At 36.4% G+C, this 25508-nt stretch overlaps 1 protein-coding gene across 28 annotated transcripts in view; it reads right to left on the reverse strand.

Annotated features, from left to right (window-relative positions):
- The window catches only part of MAP2 (microtubule associated protein 2), a 292390-nt gene that overhangs the window by 44584 nt on the left and 222298 nt on the right, over positions 1-25508 (reverse strand). For all 28 annotated transcript variants that reach the window (XM_059168192.1, XM_059168211.1, XM_059168210.1 and 25 more), the window contains 2 exons: positions 9844-9957; positions 7638-7715 (listed from right to left, as the gene is read on the reverse strand). In XM_059168192.1, coding sequence (XP_059024175.1) covers positions 7638-7715; positions 9844-9957 — 192 coding nt within the window. The remainder of the gene's footprint in view (positions 1-7637; positions 7716-9843; positions 9958-25508) is intronic.

Consider the following 25508-nt stretch of genomic DNA (forward strand, 5'->3'; position numbering starts at 1 on the left):
TTTTATAATGCCACAGAATTAGAGATTTTGACAACAGGGGAGAGACTTTCACTGTAGCTGCTTTACTCATGGCACCTTCTTGGGTCAAGTCTAATCAATTTAATCAACATATTTTCCAAATCCACATAACCTTCTGCTTTCCATTTCCTTATTTTGTATTAATCATGTCTATTTCCGCCTGTTTCTCACTCAAAATTTCACATATTTTTCCTAATCATTTTAAGTTCACACTCTTAGAAGAATTTACTTTTACCCCATGTGGGTTGTATTTCTCTATTAGAGTGTCTGAGCCACGGTGCTCTTTGTTTTCCCATGGATCCTCAAAGAAGTTTATTATCATGAATGTCGTGGGTCATCTATGAGTTTATTCCCACTGCCTTGGAACTATCCGCTCTTTCATTAAATACTGTCCTGTATGGAAATAAACTCTTTGTGCATACAAGAGAATATTTTGAGAATAAGCTCTTAACCTACACAAAACATGTTTTAGCTTTAATTTTGTTTTCCTTTACAAAACTACCTAGTTAGAGTGAGATGAGTTTCAGCCCACCGCCCTCATCACGGCCAGTTATACACTAGGGTCTCTAGCTTTCTGAGGGCGGAATGACAAAGGCTTTGGATCATTTCCTTCACTTCAGCCCAGGTCTGCTCATGTGAGCCAATATTTAGTCACTTGGGGGAGCCTCTGTAGTTTCTGTAGATGATTAAGTGATTAGGAGAAATACACTCATCCTGTAACATGCATTCTGCCCTACACAGATTCATGGATTTTCTCTTTTAAGGAGCTAACGTATTGACACAGCACTAAAAAGAAGGCTAATGCTATTTAAGTCTGATCCTAGTAATATTCTGTATTCAAGGAGGAAAAAAACTATATACAGGATCCTCGTCCTCAGTTTGAGAAAGAGGATGTATTTGTCCCCCGCTGATTTATTTACAGGGAGCAGAAAGGAGTCATACTTTAACTGAACTCTTTTTCCTCCCTCCCCCACCCCCACTCCTTTTGGGGCTTTGTTTTCAGAAACAATGATACAGAACAAGAAAATACTCCTACGCCTCAAACCAGGCTTCTTGTAGATGAGGTATTTGGCTAGACATATAAACTACATAGGGACTTCACTTTCATATGGAAAAAACAGGCTCCTGTCCCTCCCACCCCGCTCTGAAGGTACACTGGGAATGAAGCATGTGGTCAAAGCCGCAGGCTGGGGTGTGGGGGGAGCAAAAGGGGACCATGCTCGGTTCACCTTTCTCCCGGCCTAAGTGGGCCTCTGCACTCTGCGCTGGGACACTGGGGAGCGCACTAGAGGTAGTCCATTGTGAGCGGAACAAAGGATGCTCATAGTACTCCTCATCGGAATGGGAAGGGTCATCATCAGGCACAGACACAGAGATGGAGGGGGTTAGGAGTCTACGCCTCTCCCCGCTGGTGGCAGGTTCGTGGCTGGGGAAACTGTGTAGAGGACCCACTTGGTCCTCAGCTCCTTCATCTACAAACAGACACACAGGAAGAAACTGCAGGGAGAACTGGACAAGACAGACGCAAGATCAGACGCACGAGACAAACACCTGCACAAGGACACAGTGGGCCACAGAAGTAGCACAGAGGGATGGAGGGGAATTAGCAAGACCAAGCGGATGGACGATGGGAGGCGGTGAGTGTTTCATGCTTCCGTAGCCACTGAATTTACACGAGTCACTTCCTTTACTGCATGATAGAAATTAACTATACAATCCCCTCAAACGAGTCAGAATCCCCACAAAAACACTGCAAGAGAAACAAAGCCTGACAATACAAATGCGTGAATCGGAAGAAATCCTTTCAAGTACATTCTTTGCATGCTTCTGTCAATATGTTTATAAGTTAAAAAAGAAGAAAGGTGTTAGGACCCGATGCATTACAACAATAACAGGGGAAAAGAATCCTGTTTGAAGCACAACCTTAAGTATCTAGGATGCCCATATAGTTAGCATGTGGGTTATTTTAATTTTTTGTTAATGATTTTTACCAGAAAGCCATTTTTAATTCCAGGCCTGTTAAGAAGAATCTAAGGTGCGTTATTTCTCTTCCCTGCCCTACTAAGGCGAGCACAGCGGTATAGCGCCTTCTTTGGGGCTAACTCTTAGGGGCATCTTTTCAAACCCTGGTTCTCATGGTTTTAAGAAAGTTCCTAACAATATAAACTCATTTTCTTTTCTTTTTCTTCTGAAAGCTTTAAAGAGATACCATTAGCTGACAATGATTTCTACAGAGCTGGATTCAGATTCACTAAGACTTTATTCTATGTGGTTTCATTATTCTATGTGGTTTCACCTCTGACTGTTGGCTGTTTTTATATTTCAAACCCTCATTGCATATTTCTCATTGCAATGCTGAAGTAACTACTCTTTCTTGCGTCCTTTCCAGTCTCTTGGCTTAGAACTCTGCCTTATTTCAATATATTTCCTTAAGTACACAAGTATAGGTCAGTCTGCTTAGCACTTGCATTCTGGCGTATTTCAATGAGCTTTAAGGATGGTGGCAACAAACAATATTTGGCTTCCGATGTGGTACAGACCCTACATCTCAGGCCTTCATGACAGGTTACTGAATTTGCTAATCACTGTTTATTTACTTACATAGGAAATAAGTTTTAGATTTCATAACTTTCAAGAATAAGAATTATTAAAATTTATTGAAAGTCTGTGTATCTAATTTTTACTTCTATCAACATTTAAGCAGCCAGATTATAGCAATTTATTTGAAAATGCACTGTAGGGTTAGGGCAGTATCTTATTTTGTGCAACCAAGTGCTGACAACCAAAAATAAGGTTGAAATCATAAAGATACTAAAATAACACTCTGTAGAGGGAATACTTTTAAATCTTTTGAGCACGTTGTTTACTGATTGTTCCGTGTTATTTTTTTTTTCTGGATGGGTGCTCAGAACTTTTTCAGCCATGCTGCTTATTATATCATGGGATAGCAGAAGCCTAAAATTACATTGGATATTCTTAGTTCCAACTCGGCACGATTTCTCAGCTGAGCAGATCATTGGCTGAGATCTGGCCTACAACACTGGCTGAATCATAAGCCCTGGGCTTGTCACATGTCCTAGCCATTCATATTTCCTTCAGGACTCCCGGAGGCTCTCAACACTGCACATATACAAGTTACTTCTAACACTTTCAATAGGTTCAAAAAATCGCATGGACAATCTGTCCGTGAAAATGGCACAGTTGTCTCTCTGCTGGGCAACATCTTCTGGGGAGTAGAGCAGATTGCAATGTAAAACTAAAGAATCTGAAACTGAGAGCTGGGAGTTTAAAGGTAATACTCCTTAAATGTTTGAACCTTGTGAAGATTTTGACTTTCTCTTTCTAGTTGCCATTGCTCATTTCTGAAAGGGCCAACATGTGAAAACATCACAGAGTCTTGCTTCAGATCTGTCACATTTCAAAGAAACAGTGTTTTCTATTCTGAAAACTTTTGCTCTAAACAGAGAATGACAAAAAGAGAAAAAAAAAAAAAACAACTTTAAGGACTGTAGTGGAAAGGAGCTTCTTTGTAGTATTTGCATGGCACTGAGCCAGCAGCTTCAAAAAGAGGGCCCAGCGAAGTCCAGTCTTGGTACTGTGAGTTGTGTGTGTGCTCCACATCTCTGCTTGGGACCTATGAACCTGAATATCCACAAATTCCAGAGATGTGCTAGGGGAAGTTCTACTAAAAGGTCCACAGCTAGCTAAGACCAAACAGTGTGTTTGATCCCAACAATAATGACAGAAGAAATAGGTCCTATTTGCTATAGAATCATGTATGGCATCCCAATAGAGGTGGAATACATACTAATTATAAGTAATGACTTCTTTATTTGGGTATGCCTTAGAAAAAAAAAAAAGAAATTGGTCTAGTACCTTCGGGGGGAAAAAAAGACCCAAAAAACAACCTCTCATTGGAAGATCACTTCCCTTTCTTGTCCCCACATTGAGAACCTAGATAAGAGATGGCTTTAGGGACACAGTGGGGCTTTGATCGCAGGGACTGAGACCTGGATTGGAATTCTGGATTACTGGCCATGACATCCAGGGGCAAGAACTGGAAGTGAATATTATCTCTCTGTGGGTTGTTGGGAGGATTAAATGAGGCGAGACCTATGAAAATGCCAAGCACAATGTAGGACTCCATGCGTGTTCGTATCTTTGTCTTCAGTATACTCAGACGAATTGTCATGTACCTCTGCTTTCCCTTCATTGGATGCATAGGATCTAGACTTGAGAGATCTATAAAAAGTGAATTCATTTCATACGTTAGTTTTGTTCTTTAAGGTCAGGATTGAATGTTATCCCTTTCCTATAAGCACACATGTTTGGGGGACTCTGCTCTTTCCACAAAATACTCTATTTCATTTAATAATGTGATATTTCAAAGAATAAGGTTGCCTTATGGACCTCGGGCTTTTACATAGCTCTGCTGCATAGTGATAATCTACAAAAATGAAGCTTACCTGATTTCAGTGGAGGAATACATTTTCCCTAACTTACTTTCATACAATTAAAAAAAAAAAAAAGCATTTGAAAATTTATTTTGAGTTAAAGTAAGGTCTGCCACATAAAAACCCAGGCTTCATCTGTCAGCCCCCTTTGGTACAAATGAGAAGTCATTCTTATGAGAGACAGAGTCTCGGGGGGGTATCGGTGACTCAGTGATTTTGCCTGCTCTAGAATCACAGCTTCTGCCCCACCATTGGGGGCAACTGGCTCTGCGTACGTTGTTCTCCACTCTCTCTAAGCCCTTTCCATGCGGCAGGCTCTTCACTGAGGACTTAGTTTGCTGTGTTTGCTGCCCATAGGATACGGAGGGGAAAATCCTATTAGATTAGTGACATCGTTGACCCAGGATAACATCCACCCTAGGATTTTTCCTGGTTCTATTTTCAGATGATCCTATTGTTCTTGCACGGGCTTCCAGCTCCTAACAGTTCAGTCCAAATGACAATTATTATGGTTAGGTCAAAAAGACATAGGAGATTAATTTGCAAACATTACACCTAGTGCAGAATTGATGCATTGTACCTGAGTTTCCTTTTAAGTGTGCTACTTGTTTATTTTTTCCATCAAAATCTCTTTGTTTCCCAGAATAAGCACACAACCTGCAAATTATTAATACTACATCAGTTATAACAAGTGAATACTCACAATTTACAGTAATTAACATCTCAAATTATCTTTGGTGGAAGCATTCATGCTTCCCCTTTGGGAAAGAACAGCTTTTAAAAATGTTTGATAATGAGTAAAAAGTAACCATATCTTCAAAATCATTGGGTTACTCAATTTAATCCATGAGCTCTTTTATATTCATATAAATGGATTGGCAGTCAGGTGCCTTTAAAGTTTCTTTGAGGGTGTGTTAAGTAGGTAAAAAAAAAAGTCTCATATAGTTTAATACTTTGTTCTGAAAATATGAAAAAGAGCAATTCAATAAAAATACAAGTTTGGTTTGAAAAATGTTAAGAAAAAAATATATATTCACTCATATTCAATAGGAAATAAGTTGAAAATTTCCCCAAATACACTCGAACAACACGGGGAAAGCAATTCCCCCCAAATAAGGGAACAGTTACACTGGAAAGTATGCCAAAATGTGAAAATGAAAATGATTCTATGGTTCGTTTATATTTTCATTATATCCATGATGTCACCTGCCAGAAAGCAGACTGGTTGAATTCCCAACTGGATGGGCAGACCCTACTGCTCCTTCTGCTCCCACTCCCATATGAGAGCAAGAAGGGTAGATTACTTGGCCTCTTGCCGACTTTGGAGTGACTGCCAAGCCACAAGTACCCAGTGAGCATCTTGGGTAAAGAAGATTTTCTGAAAGGCTTGAAGTGTTGTGTAGAAACATTTTCAATGACCTGAGGGAAGTACAGCTGAAACCAAGACTCTGGAACCAAGGCAGATACTGATTCTCAGATCCCTTCACTGTTTTAGCCCCTTTTCACCACCTAGGAGCCATGGCACGTCTTCATTTCCCAGAAAACCTCACGCTCTTGCCTACCTGAGGCATTTCCTGCATTTCCTGGTCTTCCTGTTTCAACTGCCCTTCACTTCCTTCTTTGCTTGGCCAACTCTACCTCATGCTTCTGAGCTCAGCTACTGTCTCCTCATCACCCCAAAAATTAAGATTTCCCTTGTTCTATCTTCAAGCTCTCTGTTCTTTTCCTTCCTAGGACTAAGGCAACGTGAAATTATTTGTAAACTTCTTTATTGGCTTTCTGTTCTCCACCAGACTGCGTGTTCCTTATAGGCAGGATCACGAATCTCTGTTGTTCACAAATGTGTAGCTAGAATTCGAGGAGTACACTGTAGGTGCTCCATAAATACGTGCCAATGAATGGACGAGGGCAAAAAATCTTTCAAATCTATAAACTAAAAGATCAGATCACGTTTGTAGGAGATTAACTAACAATTAAAACTGCCATTGATTATAGTCCCCAACTTTTCTTTCATTCTTTAGAGTAATTTAGTTTGGTTAATGTTATTTCAGGCAGTAAATCAGAAAAAAGCCTCAAGTTAAGAAAGAAAAAGCTCACTAAAAGAAGTTGAGGTTTGTAAATCTATGACAAAAGTAAATTATGTTTATTGATAGTTCGTAGTTCTGTAATTTAGGAAAATCTGTATTTAGAAAGTCAAAGAATATTTTAAATAAAAGTAATTACAAATTATAAAAAGACAGTGAGAAATTGTTCAATATTTTTCCATTTTTAACACTAAAATAATTGCTAAAAGGGACCACAAATGGAAAAAAATAAATGAATAAAATGGCATAGTATTAAAATTTTGATTTTAGTAGATGAAAATTAAATTATATTGAAACACTTCAGCGATAGCTCTTGTCTACCTTCTGAAACTCAAACAATACACAAAAGCTAACTGACTTAAGTCAGAAAGCCAATAATAGTCTCTTTTTAAAGAGTGACTTTCAGCTCAGATTCTGAATGAATATTCTTCAAAGGCATCCCTCTGTTTTATTAACGAGAACTGAAAAGCTGACATAGCATTCTATGTTGACTAAATGCATAAATACATTCATGGACAATAATAGGTCCCAGCAGGGAAGAAGCCATGATCTCAGCTTCCAGTTCACTGCTCTCAATATCAGAGTCATTCACTGACTTCTTCATTTATTCATTAATATTTATTGAGGGTTTGCTGTAGGCCAGGCCCTAGGGAAGCCCTTGGCAGCACAAGAGTGAGCAGAACAGAGACAATTCCTGACAATATTTCCTTATGATTTCTTCAATAAATTTATTTTTGTTCAGTCACTTATAAGATAGGATTGTATCTTCCGTGTCCAAACATGTTATGTGAATGAAATGAACTGGTTGTCTGTAGCTATTCTAGCAATTTTAAACACAAAGTTATCTTCTTGATCGAGCTGATTTTCTTTTTTTAAATTTACTATATTCCTCCTACTTCTGATTTTGTATAGATAAATGATTACACATTTATGTAAAGTCTTTGCTTCTTCTGGGCTGTTTGAAACAGACAGCTTTCAAGCTGGGTCACATACTAACCCATACCCAAGTCTAGTGCCTATGGACTGATGCTAATTTACCCTTTATCAGAAGACAAACCTCACAAAGTCCACTGGGTCTTACCTTCTTCCACTGTGATGGTCTGTTCTGAGGCTGGTGATGGAGGTGGAGAAGGAGGCAGATTAGCTGTCTCTTCAGCTGCTAAAGATCGAACAGTAGAGAAATGATATATGATTAATCCTATTAGATCATTAGATGTAGAAGAGCTCTGCCATCTGTAGAAAGGCCTCTCTATGAAATTTAGGACAAGATTCACTAGTACGCTGCATCTGACTTATTTTCTGTCTGATTACCTGATTCATCTAGTTTAAAAAAACCTAGAAGAAAAGAAAAGCATTCACTATTTAAGAAAAAATTGTTTGCTTTCCCTATAAAAACAGATTAAAGATGCCTGCTAAAGTTCTATCGTTAATCCCATTAATTGTGTCTTCTTGTTCAATTAATAAAACATGTTATTCTAGCCCTAATCTATTATAGTCAAACACACAGGCAAGCACTGTAGTTCAGATTTAGCTTGACCGACTAAAAAAAATATCAGAACTCTATATTGTTCAACTTCTTAATCTGGAAAAAAATGTAAACTTTATCATTCACAGTATTACACGTTTTTTTTTTTTTTAGATTTTATTTATTTATCTAAGAGAGAGAGAGTGAGAGAGCAGGAGCAGGGTAAGGGGCAGAGGAAGAAGCAGACCCCTGCTGAGCAGGGAGCCTGATGCAGGACTCAATCCCAGGACCCAAGCTGGACCCAATCATGACCCAAGCTGAAGGCAGATGCTTAACTGACTCAGCCACTCAGGCGCCCCAGGTGATGTATTTTTTAAACATTTTATCCACTGAGTCTAATGTCAAAATGCATCTTCTCTATGTATCCTCAGAAAAGAAAAATGAAGCTGTCATAGCCTAAGGCAACCTTCAGAGACAACATGTACTAGTGGGAACTGAGTAATCTTCTGGCCTTGGCATTATACGTGAAGAACCAAAGAGAAGGGTTCTAAAAGTTAATGGTTAACTCTTTTTTCTCGACTGCTCATATGAAGGTAAGGGATTGCAAAAAGGAAATATTTGTCATCAAGGCCAGCAGGAAAATCTATTTTACAGAGCATGAGATTTTCACTCTCAAAAAGCAGCTTTGGGATGACAGGTGACGTCTTAAGTCCTTGACCCTGTGGGTTTCTATAGAACACACAGTAAGACTTTAAATTTAAGAAAAGGGGTGTCTTTTCTTTAAGGTATAGAAGTGAACCACAAACTGAAGGTTAATGTTTGAATAAGATAATTTACCCCCTGTTTAAAGACAAAATTAAACTTTTATAATCAAAGAACATTTTACTGCAAATAATGAGTATTTATTATCCTGCGAGAACAGAATTTTTATTGCTTAATATTTTTTAGTCATTTAAATTGCTTAAAGGAGTACTGACCAATCCTTAATCAAATATTAAGGATACATTAGGCTGTGTGAGACAAAATTGGATATGTACTTTTTTTTAGACTTCAAAAACCATACATTTTTATGGATTAGTTAAATGTACTTATACAATAGACTTACATTGAACCAAGAGAGTTTCCTTTCTTGTCTCTGCATGTATATACACCCACATCTATCTTCTTTCTATCTATCTTTATCTATCTATCATCAATTTAAAGGAGGGGCAGCAAGCCTTTGGCTAGGAGTCTTTTCTTCAGTGGGCATCATTATATTACCTGTTTGGCCCTGGAGGGCATCTGACTTGTGACCAAGGGAGAGAGAAATGTTATCTCAGTGTCCTTAAATAAACCAAGTGAAGATCGGTACATTAAATGGGATACAAAGTCACCCATGATTCGAACAAAGCCCTGACTACAGGTTTTCTGTAGCTGGTTCAGGGAGACCTAAACAAAACGTCTTGAGACAAGCATTCCCCAAAACCCATAAAGGGAAATACTCATTTCTAATTAGAGTATTAACATGTTTTCTTTATAAATGGGTGCCATGACATCCACATGCATTGGCTTTATTTTTATAATAAATTTCTCTAGTGGTCTGGAAATGAAAACTTAAGGGAAATTTAGGGGCAAAGCCTATCACCCTAAAGACTGTCCAAATCTTACAAATGAGTCTGTCAAGAAAGGTGACAATGGGTGCCAGGGCCTCCCAACAGAGGTGTTTGATGAACATTTTGCTTAAGGATCAAGTATGAGATAGGGCCTCTCTTTGACCGTGAAGACTTGGTCCTGTGGTCACCGCAGCAGAAACAGCTCTTGAACTGAGGTCTTTCTCATTTACCTAAAGGCAGAGCTGCAGGCTGGTCTTTCTGCTGAGCTTCTTTCTCTTGTTCACCTTTCAGGACCGCTACAGCCTCAGCCGTGACTACTTGGACTATCCTTGCAGACACCTCCTCTGTAATAAATAGTAACAAAAGAAAATAAAAGAGTGAGACAAAATGGGTAGCAAAGAGGAAAAGTAATGAAACAATAGAGTTGATTAGAATTTTTTTCCTGTCTTCCCCCCCCAAAATACAATAGAATTTATTAAATTGCACTAAAATATAAATACATAGATTATAACCAGAAACAGAAAAAAAGAAAAAAAAAAGAGAGAGAGAGAAGTAAAGGGACTAGCATTCTGGGAGCTAGGCAAAATGAACACACCGTGAAAGAAAAACAATTTGCATGGCAGTTTATTTTTAAAAAGCTGTTTATACAAGCAAAAACAAATAAAATTTTTACACCAGGTAAAATAAATTCAGAAAAAAAAAAAGGATTCATTTTGGATTTAATATAAAATGTTTTGTAGTTTTCTAGAAAGTTTCCTTACAATATGTTTCTATGCCGATTTGTAGAAATACCATAATTTAAAACCTAAAGAAGATGCCTCAAAATGTGAATTTGTGATCAAACAGCATTATCCAGGATCAATGTGAACAAGAATGATTAAGAAAGACCTGGAAAGAGAAAATGTGAATGAAGTACATGGAAATGATATATCAGATGGCCTCTTTTTAAAGAGCTTCTACTTTTCTAGACAGCAGATGTTTTAAAGATCTTTGAGGCCATATAATATATACTTACCTAGTCAGTGTAATTATTTCATTAAAAAGTAGGGGGAGGTTCATCATACATGACCAGTCTGTGAAATGCCAGATAATTAATTTTTGGCCTAAAATGGCACCTACTAGAGCATATCCCAATGCTAATTTTATATAAGCAAGTCAAAAAATATTCAAGAAATAATGTTCCATATATCATCAACAAAAAATGAGAGAAGACTTTTTGAAGGATGCCTGGGTGGCTCAGTTGGTTAAGTGTCCAACTCTTGATTTTGGCTCATGTCATGATCTTAGGGTTGTAAGATCGAGTCTCACATCCATCTCAGTGCTGGGCATGGAACCTATTTAAGATTCTCTCTCCCCCTCTGCTCTTACCCTCACCCTGTCTGTAAAAAAAGGAAAAAAAAACAAAGAAAGACTTTTGAGATTATAAATACATTCTAGATTAGAAATAAATTCTCTAGGGATGCCTGGGTTAAAGTCTCTGACTTCTGCTTAGGTCATGATCCCTGGGATCAAGCCCTACAGCAGGCTCTCTGCTTAGCGGGGAGCCTGCTTCCCCCCCCCCCCACCCTCTCTGCCTGCCTCTCTGTCTTCTTGTGATCTCTGTCTGTCAAGTAAATAAATAAAATCTTGAAAAAAAAATTCTCCAGAATTTAACTTTTCATTATTTTAACTTTTAACTTTTTATTAATAAGTTATTATTATTAGCTTTTAACTTTTTATTTAACTTTTCATTATCTTTATTTACAAACATCTATCATACTAGCAAATCATTCCACTTACAGCCCTTATAGAAACAAGTTGTACTAGACAAGGAGGAAGGGGGTAATGGGATTCGTTCTCATAATTTTAGCCAAGATTTGAGAATACTTCATTGAACTTCCTTATGATCAGAATTCACACAATTACAAGCAGGTTGGCAGGAGTTGGGTGGGGGTGGGGTGGGGAGGGGTCGTGGAATCCTGTTTTTACCTGGTTCATTTAGATTCTGCCTCTTTGGGAAACCTTCCTCACCCTACCCAGGATGACAGAGAGAATAGTGCTTAAGAACTAGCTTTGGGGATGAGCAATCCACTTGAATCAGATTTATCTGAATTTTAAAAGCTAGATTACTTGATTGAGTATATTTGCCTTTATATGTCTAACTTCTGATTTTTTTAACAGCCACATGACATTATAACCTATGTACAGTCTTTTTTTTTTTTTAATATGTATGGTCTCAAGGGATACATTGTAAATACCCTTATCTAGAGTGAGTAGCAGTCATAGCAATAGAAGCAGTATTTTAAAAATATTATGGTGTTCACCATGTGCCTAACGCTCTGTTATTTGCCCTCATTATTTCAATGAATGATTTACTGTTATTACTCTCATTTTGCAGATGAGAAAACAGCAAACTAATAGGGTTAGGCCAGAGAGTAGACATTTCTTATTATTAATATCATACTTAGAAAACCAAGTTCAATTAGGATCTTGTAAAATGCCTTAGATAGTCAAACTAAATTAAATGTGATTTAATATTTCTATTATGTTTGAAGTATAATTTTATGAAGTTGAAAACCTCATTCAAACTTTAAGTATCCAAAGAGCAAGGGCTGACAGGCTACTTAAAATCATTTCCAAAAAATTTTAATTTCTCCAGCTAATTTGTTTCAGATATTTATATGCTAAGTACTTTTCATAAAACCTTTTTTCACACAACACAGTTTGCACTCCCAAATTAATTTAGACTAGGAAGAATCTTTTTTAATATTGCAAAAAATGTAAATAATAATTATGATTTCAAAGTAATAAGGATACAATTTATTCTTAAAAGGTTGTTTTATCCTATGCAATTTAACTCACAGTATCAGGGTTTTAGGTTATATGCAATGTATGTATATATTAGAGTTTATTAAAAAGGCAATTTTACTTTTGTATATGTTTAAGCAAAACTTGTAAGAAAATAATTTAACTCAATCTTGGGAATATTAACTATTTTTCCTCAAGAGAATTTAACAGACTTTAAGAAATGCTATTTTAGAATAATCAAACAGGGTGTGTGGGAGTTGCATTAATGACAGATTATCTTCAATTTTTTGGAGGAAATAATATTGCTAAAACTTCAAACAGGCAATGTTGAATTATTTAATATTAATCTCACAGTGTGAAAAAAAATGAGCACAGGATTGTTCTGGGGTTTCAAATGGTCCAGCCACTTTAAAATCTTCCTCTAAGCAAAGCTGGTCATCAAGGCAGAGGTGCCAGCTTTCCCCAAGGAGAGATGGCATTTTCCCAATGGAAACCTGATCAGCAGATCTCCTGGGGTAAGCTTTACCTTTATAGCTTGGCTGTGGGACAGGAGAAAATTCACACAGGGTTTGGGTAAAATTCAGAGAAGATTAATGATAAACATGCCAAACAAACACAGAAGAAAAAGAGAGTAAAAAAATCAAACCTATGAAAATGAAAATATAAGACTTATGATATGTGTATGAGATCTAGATCTCTACATATCTTCTCTCTCTCTCTATATATATATATATTTCTTATTCTACCCATTATCCATCCTACCTGCTATCCATCCAACCATCTATCTATCCATCCTCTTTCTATACAGGAGATCACTATCTTTTATATTATATACATTATAATATATATTATATATAATATATATTATTATATATTATATACATTAAAGGAAGTCACATGTACTTTAATTCAGAGAAATGTGGGTACAAGCTCTAGCATTGCTACATTCTAGTTATTTCATGCTCACACTCATTGGGTTTCAATGCCTTTTCCATGAAATGGAAATAATAATAACCCCGTCTCACAGGTTGCTGTGCAGACTCAATTGAGTAATTATATACCAGGACTGGCACATCAAAAACTCAAGACTTGCAAATATTTCTTCACCAAGATGTCTTTACTTTCCCCAGTTATGCATTCTTTTAGGTCTTCTGCCTTAGTATTTCTGCTTTAAAGAAAGAGCAACTAGGGGGCTCTTGGGTGACTCGGTCAGTTAAGCTTCCGGCTCTTGGTTTCAGCTCAGGTCAGGATCGCAGGGTCCTGAGATCGAGCCTTGTGTCCAGCTCCACACTGGGCTCCATGCCCAGCACAGAATCTGCTTGTCCTTTTCCTTCCGCTCCTCCCCCAAGTCTCTCTCTTTTTCTCCCAAATAAATAAAATCCTAAAAAAAAATTAAGAGTAACTAAAGGTCCAACCCATCTAAGCTATTACTCTTATGAACATCAGATAATATAGTTAATTTACAGTCATCTATGTTGATGCTAGGGACAATGTTTTGTTTTTTGTTTTCCTGGACAAAACTAGTGGGAAGTAAAAACTTTCCTTGTTATTTGTTTTCTGATTTCATACTCATTTTCCTGGCTCTGTAGATCCTAGGCTATGATCGGCTCTAGGTATCTGCTAGCAACCTCAAATTTAGGACCATATTCTGGACAGTATGACAGAGGGCATGATTACCCTTGAGGGCAATTAGCAACATGAAAAAATCTTTTTGAGGTAAGAGATTAATGTACATTTTAATTTTTCATTGCTTATTTTTGACTTACTCCCTGTTCTACTCTATCTTTTGTTATTTTTCTTTGAGACATTATATGTATAAAATTATGAATAGGATTTAGTTGTTCAGAACATTAAAGATGAATCTAGATTGCACTGGGATTATTACTGGGAAATTATTCATTATACATGACTGAAAGGTAACATGGATCTTCACAGCTAGAAACATTATACTTCTTAGTGTAAACTGAAATTATGAAAGGCTCAGTTGTCTTCCTTTTGAACATCTAAAGTGTTCTGGTAGTGGGCATTTTTAGTTTATGTTAAAAATTGTCTTAGTTAAGGAGTGTTTGTAATATGTATTTTATTCTCTTTCTTGTTAATGTCAGATTCTCAATGTAATTAACTAACAGTAGTTTTTGCATTGCAGTGTGAACCAGTATTTGTATTGTTATTTTTTAGTAGTGTCATGACGGTAATGAGATAGTTTCTATTAAGAAACACAAAAATATCTCATGACATGGTTCTAAAGTCATATCATGTCTAAATAAAACAAATGACAATGGGAACTAATATGGTAAGGAAACTGCCTATAAATCAGTTTGCAGGAAAACATTAAAAGCAAGTTATTTAAAACAAATTCATCTAATAAAAAGTATTGTTGACTATAGGCTGATATAAAATAAGGGATTCAGATACAACCCAGGTAACAGAAATATAGGTAGTAACAGATCATCACTAGATAAACACCTAAAAGTATAAGTGAGAGTGTGTCTTGAAAACTTATTCTGGGCAATGGTGATGGGTCAGTATTCTGCAAATAGTATCAAAGGGGTCCTTGATAGATATTGTGAATTCTGGAAAGAAACATTGTTTTTTTGGTATTGGGGAAGTAATTTGGTAGAAATACATATAGGAGGTAAATAGGTATGAGACAAACTGGGACATGCTCCCATCTACAGAAATCTGCCTGATCATACCCGAAAGATATCATGCTAAGCTACTTATATTTCACCTAAGTGATGAATAAACATCATATTGTGACACAAATTTATTACACAAGCTGCTACCCCAGGCACTTTTATTTCCCATCAATATATTGAATCCACACAACAACACAGGTTCTAGATGGAAAAACTGGCAAAATGGTGGATAAAAGGCCACTTACTGTCCCAGGTAGACATCACTTTGACTTACATTAGTGTAGTACAAATATTTTATCATAGTAGATCCCTGTGTCAGAAAACCTGAAATCAAATTCTGCCTTTACTTCTTACTAGCTGTAAGTAAGTGACAATCTCTCTAACCTTTAGATTCTCTCATCCATAAAGTGGGAATAAAACTCAGTTCATCCTTTCGTATGTTGTGGCAATTAAATGAAATAATATATATCAAATTGCTTATTTAACTTCTGTATCACCAGGGCATATGGGTGGGCTCAGTCAATTAAGTGCCCGACTCTTGATTCGGGCTCAGGCAATGATCTTGGGATTGTGGAATGGAGCCCCATGTGGGGGTCTGTGCTGGGTGTGGAGCCTGCTTGGGATTCTCTCTCTCCCTCTGCCCTGCACCAAAATAAATAAGTAAATAAATAAATTCATCCTGTATCACTGTTTTAATCACTCTTGATGTCTTCTAAGTCTTCTAAGTCTTAGTCATCTAAGTCTATAACCATCATTGGATCAGCAAAATTTAAAGACTTGAAACTGTCTGTCATTCACTGAGGTAATTCTGTCATTTTTACCAATGAGTATTTCCCTGCCTGAATGCTGAACCACAGCCTCACAGACAATACATAAGGCTCCTGCCCTTTACTATTTAAGCTAAAATGATGAATTAAATTTTACTTTACCGTTGTGCCATACGATTCAGCATTTATAGGGGTTGTCGCCTTCTGGTTTAGTCCATGTGCTGATTCATGCTATACCATTGCTATGCTCTTCTGGTATTTTGTCATGTCAAATTTCTTAACACGATCTCAGGCCTTAGCACATATTTCTAGTTTAGTTATTTTGTTATATTAATCTATTGATATTGCCTGGTTGATTTAGAATAAAAACAATGGAGTTAAAGCTTTCTCAGTGGCCCTGGAAATTTCAACTCACTTCGGAGCAACACATGACTTTGTTGGTAGACACAGGAGTTTGATTTTGAATGTGTTATACCCTTTGAGTTTTCATCGGGACCAGCTGTGATTACTTGAACACGCAAAGGCTCACCAATTAGGCGGTGAACAAAAAAATCCAAAACAAGTTGGCATATGCTTGAGAACATATTTTTGTTGATTTCTTTCAGGTTGTTAAGAGAGAAGGAAGAGACACCGACAATAAATTCAACCATATGGAATATAAAAGCCAGTAAATGTTTCTGCTTTTAAGAATAATGGACATAATAATGCTGTGTTAAAAGAGATGACAAGGAAGCCTACGGTAGACTTGTGAAAGGAGGAAAACAAAACAATTTTAGACAGAATGCTCCTGTCAAGAAAAGGTTTTTCTCAGTAGGGTACAGAATGGTTGCCTAGGAAACCGGTGCTAATTGCTGCTGCTGATGGAAGTGAGTTAACAAGGAAAGCACTGTGTAGTTGGAAGCACTCGGCGAAACAAATATCCTTGATAAATTCATAAAAACAGGGAAAGATGAAAAGTTTTCTTGCTTAATTTGGAGAGCAAATGGTTCCTCCAAAACTATTTCCTGTAATCAACTGGTGAAGAAGGAAATTAAAAGAGCAGATTGTTGGTTTTCCTGTTTGTTTATTTCCGTGGCACCTTAGCATTAATTAAAGAGGCTAACCTTGGCATCTCCTTCCGTAGACTCTGATTTGATCTCAAAGGTCACCCGTGCCAGTGTTGCAGCTGTAGATCTTTGCCCTACCAGCTTTTTCTTCCAAAGATTTCTTCTAAAGATTTACTGATTAAAACAAGGGTAAATTTAGTTTATGGGAATAAATGCACTTGAGTAAAATTAGTTTATGGAGATAAACACATTTTAAGATAAGGACTCATGACTGCAAAAATTCAGTTCTGATGGATGCTTAAATTTAAGAAAATTTATTGTGTACCCCTTTAGACAATGGAACTATTCTTAGCCATGATGAAGAATATGAAGATAAGACAGGTTATTCCTACATGTAAATTGTGCTTAAAATGGGGCTATCTCATTAAAGGAGAAATTTTGTTTCTCTTTTCAAAGATTTTTCTGTGAAAAATGACCACAGATTTTCGCTCACCCAACCACAGTCCCTCAGAACGTCCTGCTCTAAAATGTGCTTAGAACCTGGCTAGGCTCTGATTGGCAGCAGTTATGATTATAGGGCAATTTTTCCTCTGCCTCTTTTTTCCCCCATTGCAACTGATGGGCTCCAATCCACAATTTGTTTAGATTGATAATCTAACCTAATCAAATAAAGTTTTTAAAACTTGAAGAGAATCTGCCCAGCATTTAAATTCAGTCACTGATTTAATTAAGATGGTTATCAGTGGAAGGATACCACAGGTTAAGCATACTGTATTATGGAGTCAAAGCAGTTAGAAAAGAAAAGCACAGATCAGAAATCTTACCTACTAGAAAATTTTGCTCCTAATTTTAAGGGTTCACTTGGAAATAGGAAAAAACACATTTAAGCAGAAGAAATACAGTTAGCAAATATAGTTTAGCTTTATACTTAACTATTCTAGTTAAAAGTTATTGCTGTTGGTGGTATTGGGGATTTCCAATGTGGTAATGTACCCTATTTATATTGCTGTTTTTAGCCCATGTATTAAACATTTATTAATTAAGCTAGATTATAATATTTCATTGATTTTAAATTAATTTGAGAAAGAGAAATTTCTTACAGAATATTCCCCTTTCAAATTTTCAGATTGCTTTAATATACATACAGTGAATATAATCAATAAGGCACTGGGATAATTGATAATGTTTTTAGAGCTTTTCAATGTTCAGTTGTGCATCTTATCAAAGTCATTGCTATTGTACTACTCCTTGTGAATCTGTGAGAATTGAATCATCTTTTGCATTAAGTCTTGAACACATCCTATTGTCAGAAGAATGTGGCACATTAATAATGAGACATTATTAATAACATTAACAGAAAGATGAAATAGCAATAAAACTAGAGACCTTAAATAAATGCACAGAGTAACTGTGGGATAAACAAAATACAAAGGTGTGTGTAGAAATGCAATACAGTGTGTGGTGTGTGTGTGTTTATGCATTTGCCAGCTTTCATGCCAGGAAAGTCTCTCCATGTTTTTCAAGTTTCACCTGTATTTGAGAACCTCAAAGACTTTGATCACCTGAAGCAAGGCTAGGATTTGGGCAAATTCATGTTTCTGTAATTTCAAAACCTAGGAATGCCTGAACTGGAGGATATGATGGAAAAATGGAAAAATTTTCCGGGATCCAAAAAATGTCATTAGAATAAACTTTCAAAATATAGTTCTCTATGTACCAGGAATAGTTTTTACTAGTTACCTCTATAAAGCTAGTTATTTCTTTTAAGAGAAACTGTTTGTTACAATGATATGGTAAAAGTCACCTTTTGTTCACTCTGTCCTTCTCATCCCCATCATAGTATAACTTATATAAAATCTTTGGAGGCCTTGGGACCTAGAAGCATATGGAATTTAGGAACTATATGATGGGAAAACCACTTTGTTCCCAACACATAGACCAACATGACTTTTATGTAATTATAGTTTTCTTCAACCTCCAGTCCTACCATGTTTCTAAGAATGAATGTGCAAATAGCAGCATACAATATCAACCTTATGTGCTTTCTTCCTAACAAGTCTCTCATGAACTATAAATGGTTTAAGTAAGTGATTCTCCATCTTCTATAACTGCCCATTTTATTTTTATCATTGTAGCTATATAAAATATCATCCAAAAATATTCTCTTTACACCAGCTCTAAAACCACTTGGCATACTTTTAAGTCACTAATAAGTATAGATGGTAAATCTTTATCATTTTCAAATTGTACCTATATATATATGATATATATGACATGATATAATGTAATATATAAAACCAGAGAACCATATTCCAATGAAGATATGATATGATGATCTGAAAAGATATAATAGAATTAATTACATTGTGGAATTCTGAAAACTAAAATGCCATAGTGAAAATAAAATAAAAAATAAGGAGCAAGATAGTTTTGAGCTTTCCCTCTCTTATTCATTAACAATTTTTGTTAAATAAGAGCTCAGCCATAACACAAGATAAGAGAGAGGCACATTCTCTGAAAAATTTCAAACAAGTAAAATTAATAATAGTTAAAGACTTTCTTGTAGGACCTCTGAGTAGCAAGATGAAGAGACTTTGCAAGATCACGTTTTATCAGACAATTAAATGTCAAGTCCAATGTTATATTTGTAATTCGTGATATTTTGATAGGAAAAAAGCAAAGATTTTAGAGAACTTTTAGTTCCCTCATGACAAACATTATTCTCAAATAAAGATGACTTGTTTTGTATTCTGGATTGATAAATGCATCCCATGTAAAATATTACTAAATTAATTTCTCTCCATCCACAGATACAAAAGATTCATTACAGAAAATAAAAAAGAAGTAATAGTAACTTAAAAGTTATCATCAGAAATTTACAAATAAAATACAAATTCTACTTTAGAAAATACCCCTTAGAGGTCTGTTGAAATAAAATTATACATTGATGATTTTGCTTCAATGTTGTTTACTATGTCAATTTGTATCTCTTCTCTGTATACTCATCTCATTGTTACCAATATTCTGGAAATATCTGCAAATCCTTGGTGTCATATACAGCATACTTAAAACAGGCAAAGTATTCACCGTGAAGACACTGAAGCTTTATATCGGAATGTAAATGGAATCTAGAAAGCATAAAACTCTGATTATGGTAATAGCTCTGGTTGTTCTATTGTGTGAGCCCAGCAGAAACAGAAACATCAATTTTGATGGAGTGGCAGAGTTGAGAAAAATGTAAGAACAGGATGCCGTCTAAATGTAGCGTGACACCAGGCGAGGCAAGTGAGTTTTGCAGTGGGGTGGAGGGTGGGATCCTGAACATAGGAGGTACCTTAAGGTGACTACTGATAACCTGAAGAAAAGTGAAATAGGATTCAGGAAGCAAAGGAAAAGGTGCTCAAAGCAAGGTTTATTTACTTTATAATTTTGCTCATGGCAGGTCCCAGGTAGGCAGATGCTACTACAACTACAAGCTATACAGTGTTTGAAAACACATAGCATTTAACATGAAAAACACAATCCTATTTAAGGGATATGTGGGGCTTCTTCATGATATGGTAAATCAGATTTTATAATCTTCATTTCATTTTAGTAAAATATAGCAATGAAAATCCAATTTACTATAGACACATCAAAAGGTATATTATTCTCTTACTGGCATATAAGAAAATTGTCAAAATCAGGCCTTGTAGCTTTTTATTTTTCAAAATGCTGTTCATTATTCATTATTTCATATGTGGTAACTCTGATCACAAAGAGGTTGCCCAATTCCTCGTTCTAAGAATATGCTTAAGAATATTTCTGGTTCATTTTTATTTCCCCTGAAAGTTTATCAATCCCTTCATTCCAACTCTTAGAGAGATCCTCTACCCTTCAAAAATGTTTTATTTGAGCTTGTATTGGGGTTTATTTTGTTGAAGAAAAGTTTGCTGTGAAAGGAAAAACTCTTATGAAATCAGGGAACTTTGTGATTTCTGCTCTTTTTTTTTTTTCTTGGATAATTCTGAAATGCAACATGAAACACAGAGGTGTGAATAATTTGGTCTGATAGTAACAAGAAAGTGCCAAAGCTATAGAAAGAGAAGTATGGTTTCAATGCAATCACATTAAGTAAAGCATCATGCTTAAAACTTTATAGAACAAAAGAACCACATCAATATTTTAATCAACTAGGTTTTCTAAAATATTTTCTAAAAAGCATACTTGGTAATTTCCATTTCTCTCTAGACCTGGCGAAGAAAAGCACTTTGTATTTATATAGCTTTTGTCATATTCAATTGCATCAGAGAACATAAGGGGGAGTGGAAATTCACTATTATTTGGGGACACAGGATACTCAAGCATTTCTAATTAGAATTGAAGAAATGCTCAACATCTAATAAAAAAATCTACTTTAAAAATTAAGCATAATCTGGGAAGTTTATACTCCTTCCCATTTAAAAAAAAAAAATCAGCCTTATCTGGTGATTCCAGTCTTAAGATATTAAATTGTCAGGGAGGGTAAGGGTAAGTAATTCACCCTTCCTTAAGCAATGAAATCCAACTATAAAGGAATCTGTATCACAAAAACATACAAGTTCTTGAGCAGTATTTTCAATGTTGCATTTAGATCATATGTGCAAGTTCAATGTGGTCCACAGGGCATTTCAGGCAGATATTTTATGAGGACAGGGATCATTGCTACCATAAATGAATGAACTTCCCCTCCTAAAAATGTGACTTTTGAAAGTAGCATCTGCACTTGCTTCAAACTCAGTTCTTTGTTTCCTTTCTGAATGAAAGCTGTAAGAATTGGGTGGGGAACTGACCTGGAGGAGTATCTTACATGCTTTGGCACTTGGGTCAAGTTAGTGGATTTTGGGGGGAGAAAAAGCAGCATTTTTGTACTGATACAGCTCTGAGAAGAACAAGTTTATTCCAGTCTTTGCAATGTTTTAGTCATAAATCTCTATTTTTTTTAAGCTGATGAGGAAAAAACACAACAACCTGTAGACAGTTTTTCAAGAAAATGAAAATGTACATGGCTTTAAGATAAAGGACAGCAGTATGCAAAATGTAGCAAGAAGAAAAAGTATCTAAAAATTTCATTTTAAAAATTGCTTATAAAAGTAATAGTAAATGATGATGATGATTTTTCCCTTATGAGAAGAAAAAAATCCTTTAAATACTGAAATACTTCATGATTAGAATCAGAACATGTATATAGGAGCATCTTTCATTTTATTCTATCAAAAAGAAAAAAAATGGGTTACAAAACACTTTTCTCATTTTAAAAAAAATAATGACACTAGAGAAGTTAACAAGTAAATATCCCTATTATTCAGTAGAGAAATGCTGTTTCTTATCTAAGAACTTATCATTTGCAAATCATGTTATAGATTCTAAGATGAAGTAGAGAAAAAAAGAGCATTGGTGATATTTTATGTAGGTTGACCTTCAAAAATAGCGTACATTTCTCCAAGACAATATTAGTATATTCTTTTAAAGAAGAAGGATAGTTAAACCTATGACTTATGAGGAACCTGGATGGCTCAGTTGGTTAAGCAACTGCCTTTGGCTTAGGTCATGATCTTGGAGTTTCCAGATAGAGTCCCACATTGAATCCCACGTGGGGCTCCCTGCATGGCAGGGAGTCTGCTTCTCCCTCTAACTGCCCTCCTCTCATGCTCTCTTTCGCTCTCTCAAATTGATAGATAAAATCCTTAAAAAAACAAAAACAACACAAAACAAAACTATGCCTTAGAACATCCATTTGCTTTAAGATTGAGATGGTCCATTTGCCAGAACTGAAATTTAATGTGAGTTCCTGACTTAAACCGTGAGGCAGTCCTTACCTTATGCCCAGAGGATCAACGTGGTCGTGAATTTTAAAGTTCTGTTTGCAGGATATTTTAGTGCCATTTCAACTGCAGCCAACTGGGACACTGGGCTCAGTTTTGCAGGAATGAGCATAAGAACTTATTCACTATCCATGTGTTTCTTAGCTCTTAGCTTACAGATCTCTCTTAGAAAGGTCATTTACTCTGTTTCCATATTCTTTCCAGTTCCTTAATTTTCATCATCAAGAAAATATCTCTAATCAGAGGTCATACTGCTATCTTAAGTCAGAAGTGTATTTTCTTTACTCCAAACCTTCACCCCCGTTTTCAGACCATGTGATCTTCTGCTATATCCTTTCTTGACCCTCTTTTCACTACAGTATTTCAGAGTTGCTACTGAATTCCTTTCTGTCCAAGTCTTCGCTGATTCTAGCCTTCTCTCTCCCAGATCCTTATTTTGCTTCTTTATGTCCATCATTGTCCCTAACACCATCATTCCCACAAGGGCATTGCTCGTGCTGTGGTATAATTTGTGTAGCCCCATTTTGCTCCTGAGATTTCAATCTCAAAACCCAAGATGAGCATGAACGCTTTCTCTTCTTTATATTCATTCCAAAGAATGTATTAGCACTTACTATAGAAAACAATCACGGCATTATATACCAAAAGGAACGTGAAGACAAACGATGCACAGCTTCTGCCCCAAAACACTTAAAACCTAGTGCTGCAGATTGAAACAAGTAACAGGTAAGCTCAGTAGAATGGTCCATATGATTAGTGCTACTAACAAGATATGAATACGCCACACAGGGGTGTTCAGGAGAGGAGGACACTCCCTGGAGAGAATAAAATCAGGGTCAGCTCTGGATCTTTGACTGTGTACTCTGAGAACCTTTCCTGTGGGGTATGCACCCTTTCAAATATTTTCTCATCCCTGTTTCAGTGCAGCACATGAATGAAACCACAGATTCTTTGGGTAAATGTAACCTGTTTTGCCAAAGGGAAGATTGTTAGCTGACTCGGAAGGGTTGGCCATTCACGCCAGAGTCCTTTACAGACAAGCTAGAGGTGCTCCTAACCCAGCACTGTCTCAATCTGTCTTTCCAAATAGAAAATTGGGACTGAAAATCCGGAGTCCAATTTATAGTCTGTTAAAGCTGAGTCATCACTATTAAAGATGATTTTCCTCTGAATCTTGATTCCTCTGTCATTACTCATTTGCCTACTGTTGTCTTAAGTTTTGAGGATTACCGAAATCAGTTGTAAAAATAGACATTTTATTCCCATTTCCGTGTTCTAATAACCACTTAGCATTTGCATATCTGTTCAAGGTTGCAACGAGAGCCTGGGACATAGATGTTCCTCCTTTTTTGTTCAACAGTTTGACTGGGTTTTGAGTTGTATTTCCTGTGTGTGTTGTTGAACGATGACTGCTGCTGGGAGATGAGCCACTCCGCGAGCAGGCAGCAAGCAGCTCAGTGGCCTTTTCCCCTCAGGACTCAGGATGCCAAGTCAGATCATGCTTTCACGGCCAGATCTGCAAGGCGGCACCAGTTGTTCTGTTCATCTGCTCCAGAGATGAATTTCCAGACTCCCCTGACAGGCAAAGCACGTGCTTTATGTAATGTGCTGAGGAGCAGTGAAGTGTGAGGGAATGAGGGCGAGAGGAAAACTGACGCAGAGAGAGTCGGTTCATCCCAGTAGCTTGGGGAGGAGAGAGAGAGGAGTGATGACTATGAGCTACTCCTCAGACTCCTAACCTCTTAGCAGCAATAACAACGAAGCCAGTCAGCCCTTGAGGTGGTATTTGTCTCAGGTACATGCAAGCAAAAAAATCAATGTGTGTATATATATATATGTTATTCCTTTCAAAAAATACATTATTGATCAGTGATTAATATATTCTCAAGATATTAGAGCAATTCATTTGCTGCAAATTACTGTTAAAGTTGTTCTCTGGGGTACCTGGGTGGCTTAGTTGTTAAGTGTCTGCCTTTGGCTCAGGTCATGATCCCAGGGTCCTGGGATCGAGCCCCGCATTGGGCTCCCTGCTTGGCAGGAAGCTTGCTTGTCCCTCTCCCATTCCCCCTGCTTGTGTTCCCTCTCTCGTTGTGTCCTTCTCTGTTAATAAATAAATAATATCTTTAAAAAAAAAAGTTCTCTCTTTTTTTTTTCCTTTTCTTTTGTGAGGAGAGAATTCTTAGAAATATAACAAGAGACAGATAAAGGGAATAATTAATCCTCATCAAAACAAAGGCTTAGGTTTTCCAAAAATGAATCCAGGAAGACTCCCTTTCATGACTATTTTCAAAATCTGCTCACTGCAAATAAAAAAGCTTTTATGAAACATTTTGAATTTTTCCCCAAGTGGAGATTTTAAAACCTCAAAAAAAGGGAATACCTTAAAAGAAAAAAAAAAAATGACAGAATGTGATAGCAAATTAGAGAGGAGGAAATTTGATAAAGTCTTTAAAATACAGAATCAGGAGGGAGGGTCAATTAACAAAATACAATGATAATTAAATTATATTTACATTTAGAAACAAGCCAGATAGAATTTTACCAGTAGATCTGAATTGTTCTTGCTCAAATCTGTGGCACTAAGATTCAAACTCAATAAAATATTTTTCAAAGTATCAGTGGCCCAAAGAGAATGATAAAACACCTTTTTTTGTTTAGTGCTTATGAGTGTGGTTCTGACACTTAGTGTAAAACAAAACGGTAAAGAAACGAGACTGATTTCCAGCAAGAGCATGGGAGGAATTTTCTGGAAGAATATACATGGGAGTAAATGTGTATGCAAATTAACCTTAATTTTTAAATATCATATTACA

This window comes from Mustela lutreola, chromosome 3 (genome assembly GCF_030435805.1).
Source record: "Mustela lutreola isolate mMusLut2 chromosome 3, mMusLut2.pri, whole genome shotgun sequence".
Taxonomy (NCBI): Eukaryota; Metazoa; Chordata; class Mammalia; order Carnivora; family Mustelidae; genus Mustela; species Mustela lutreola.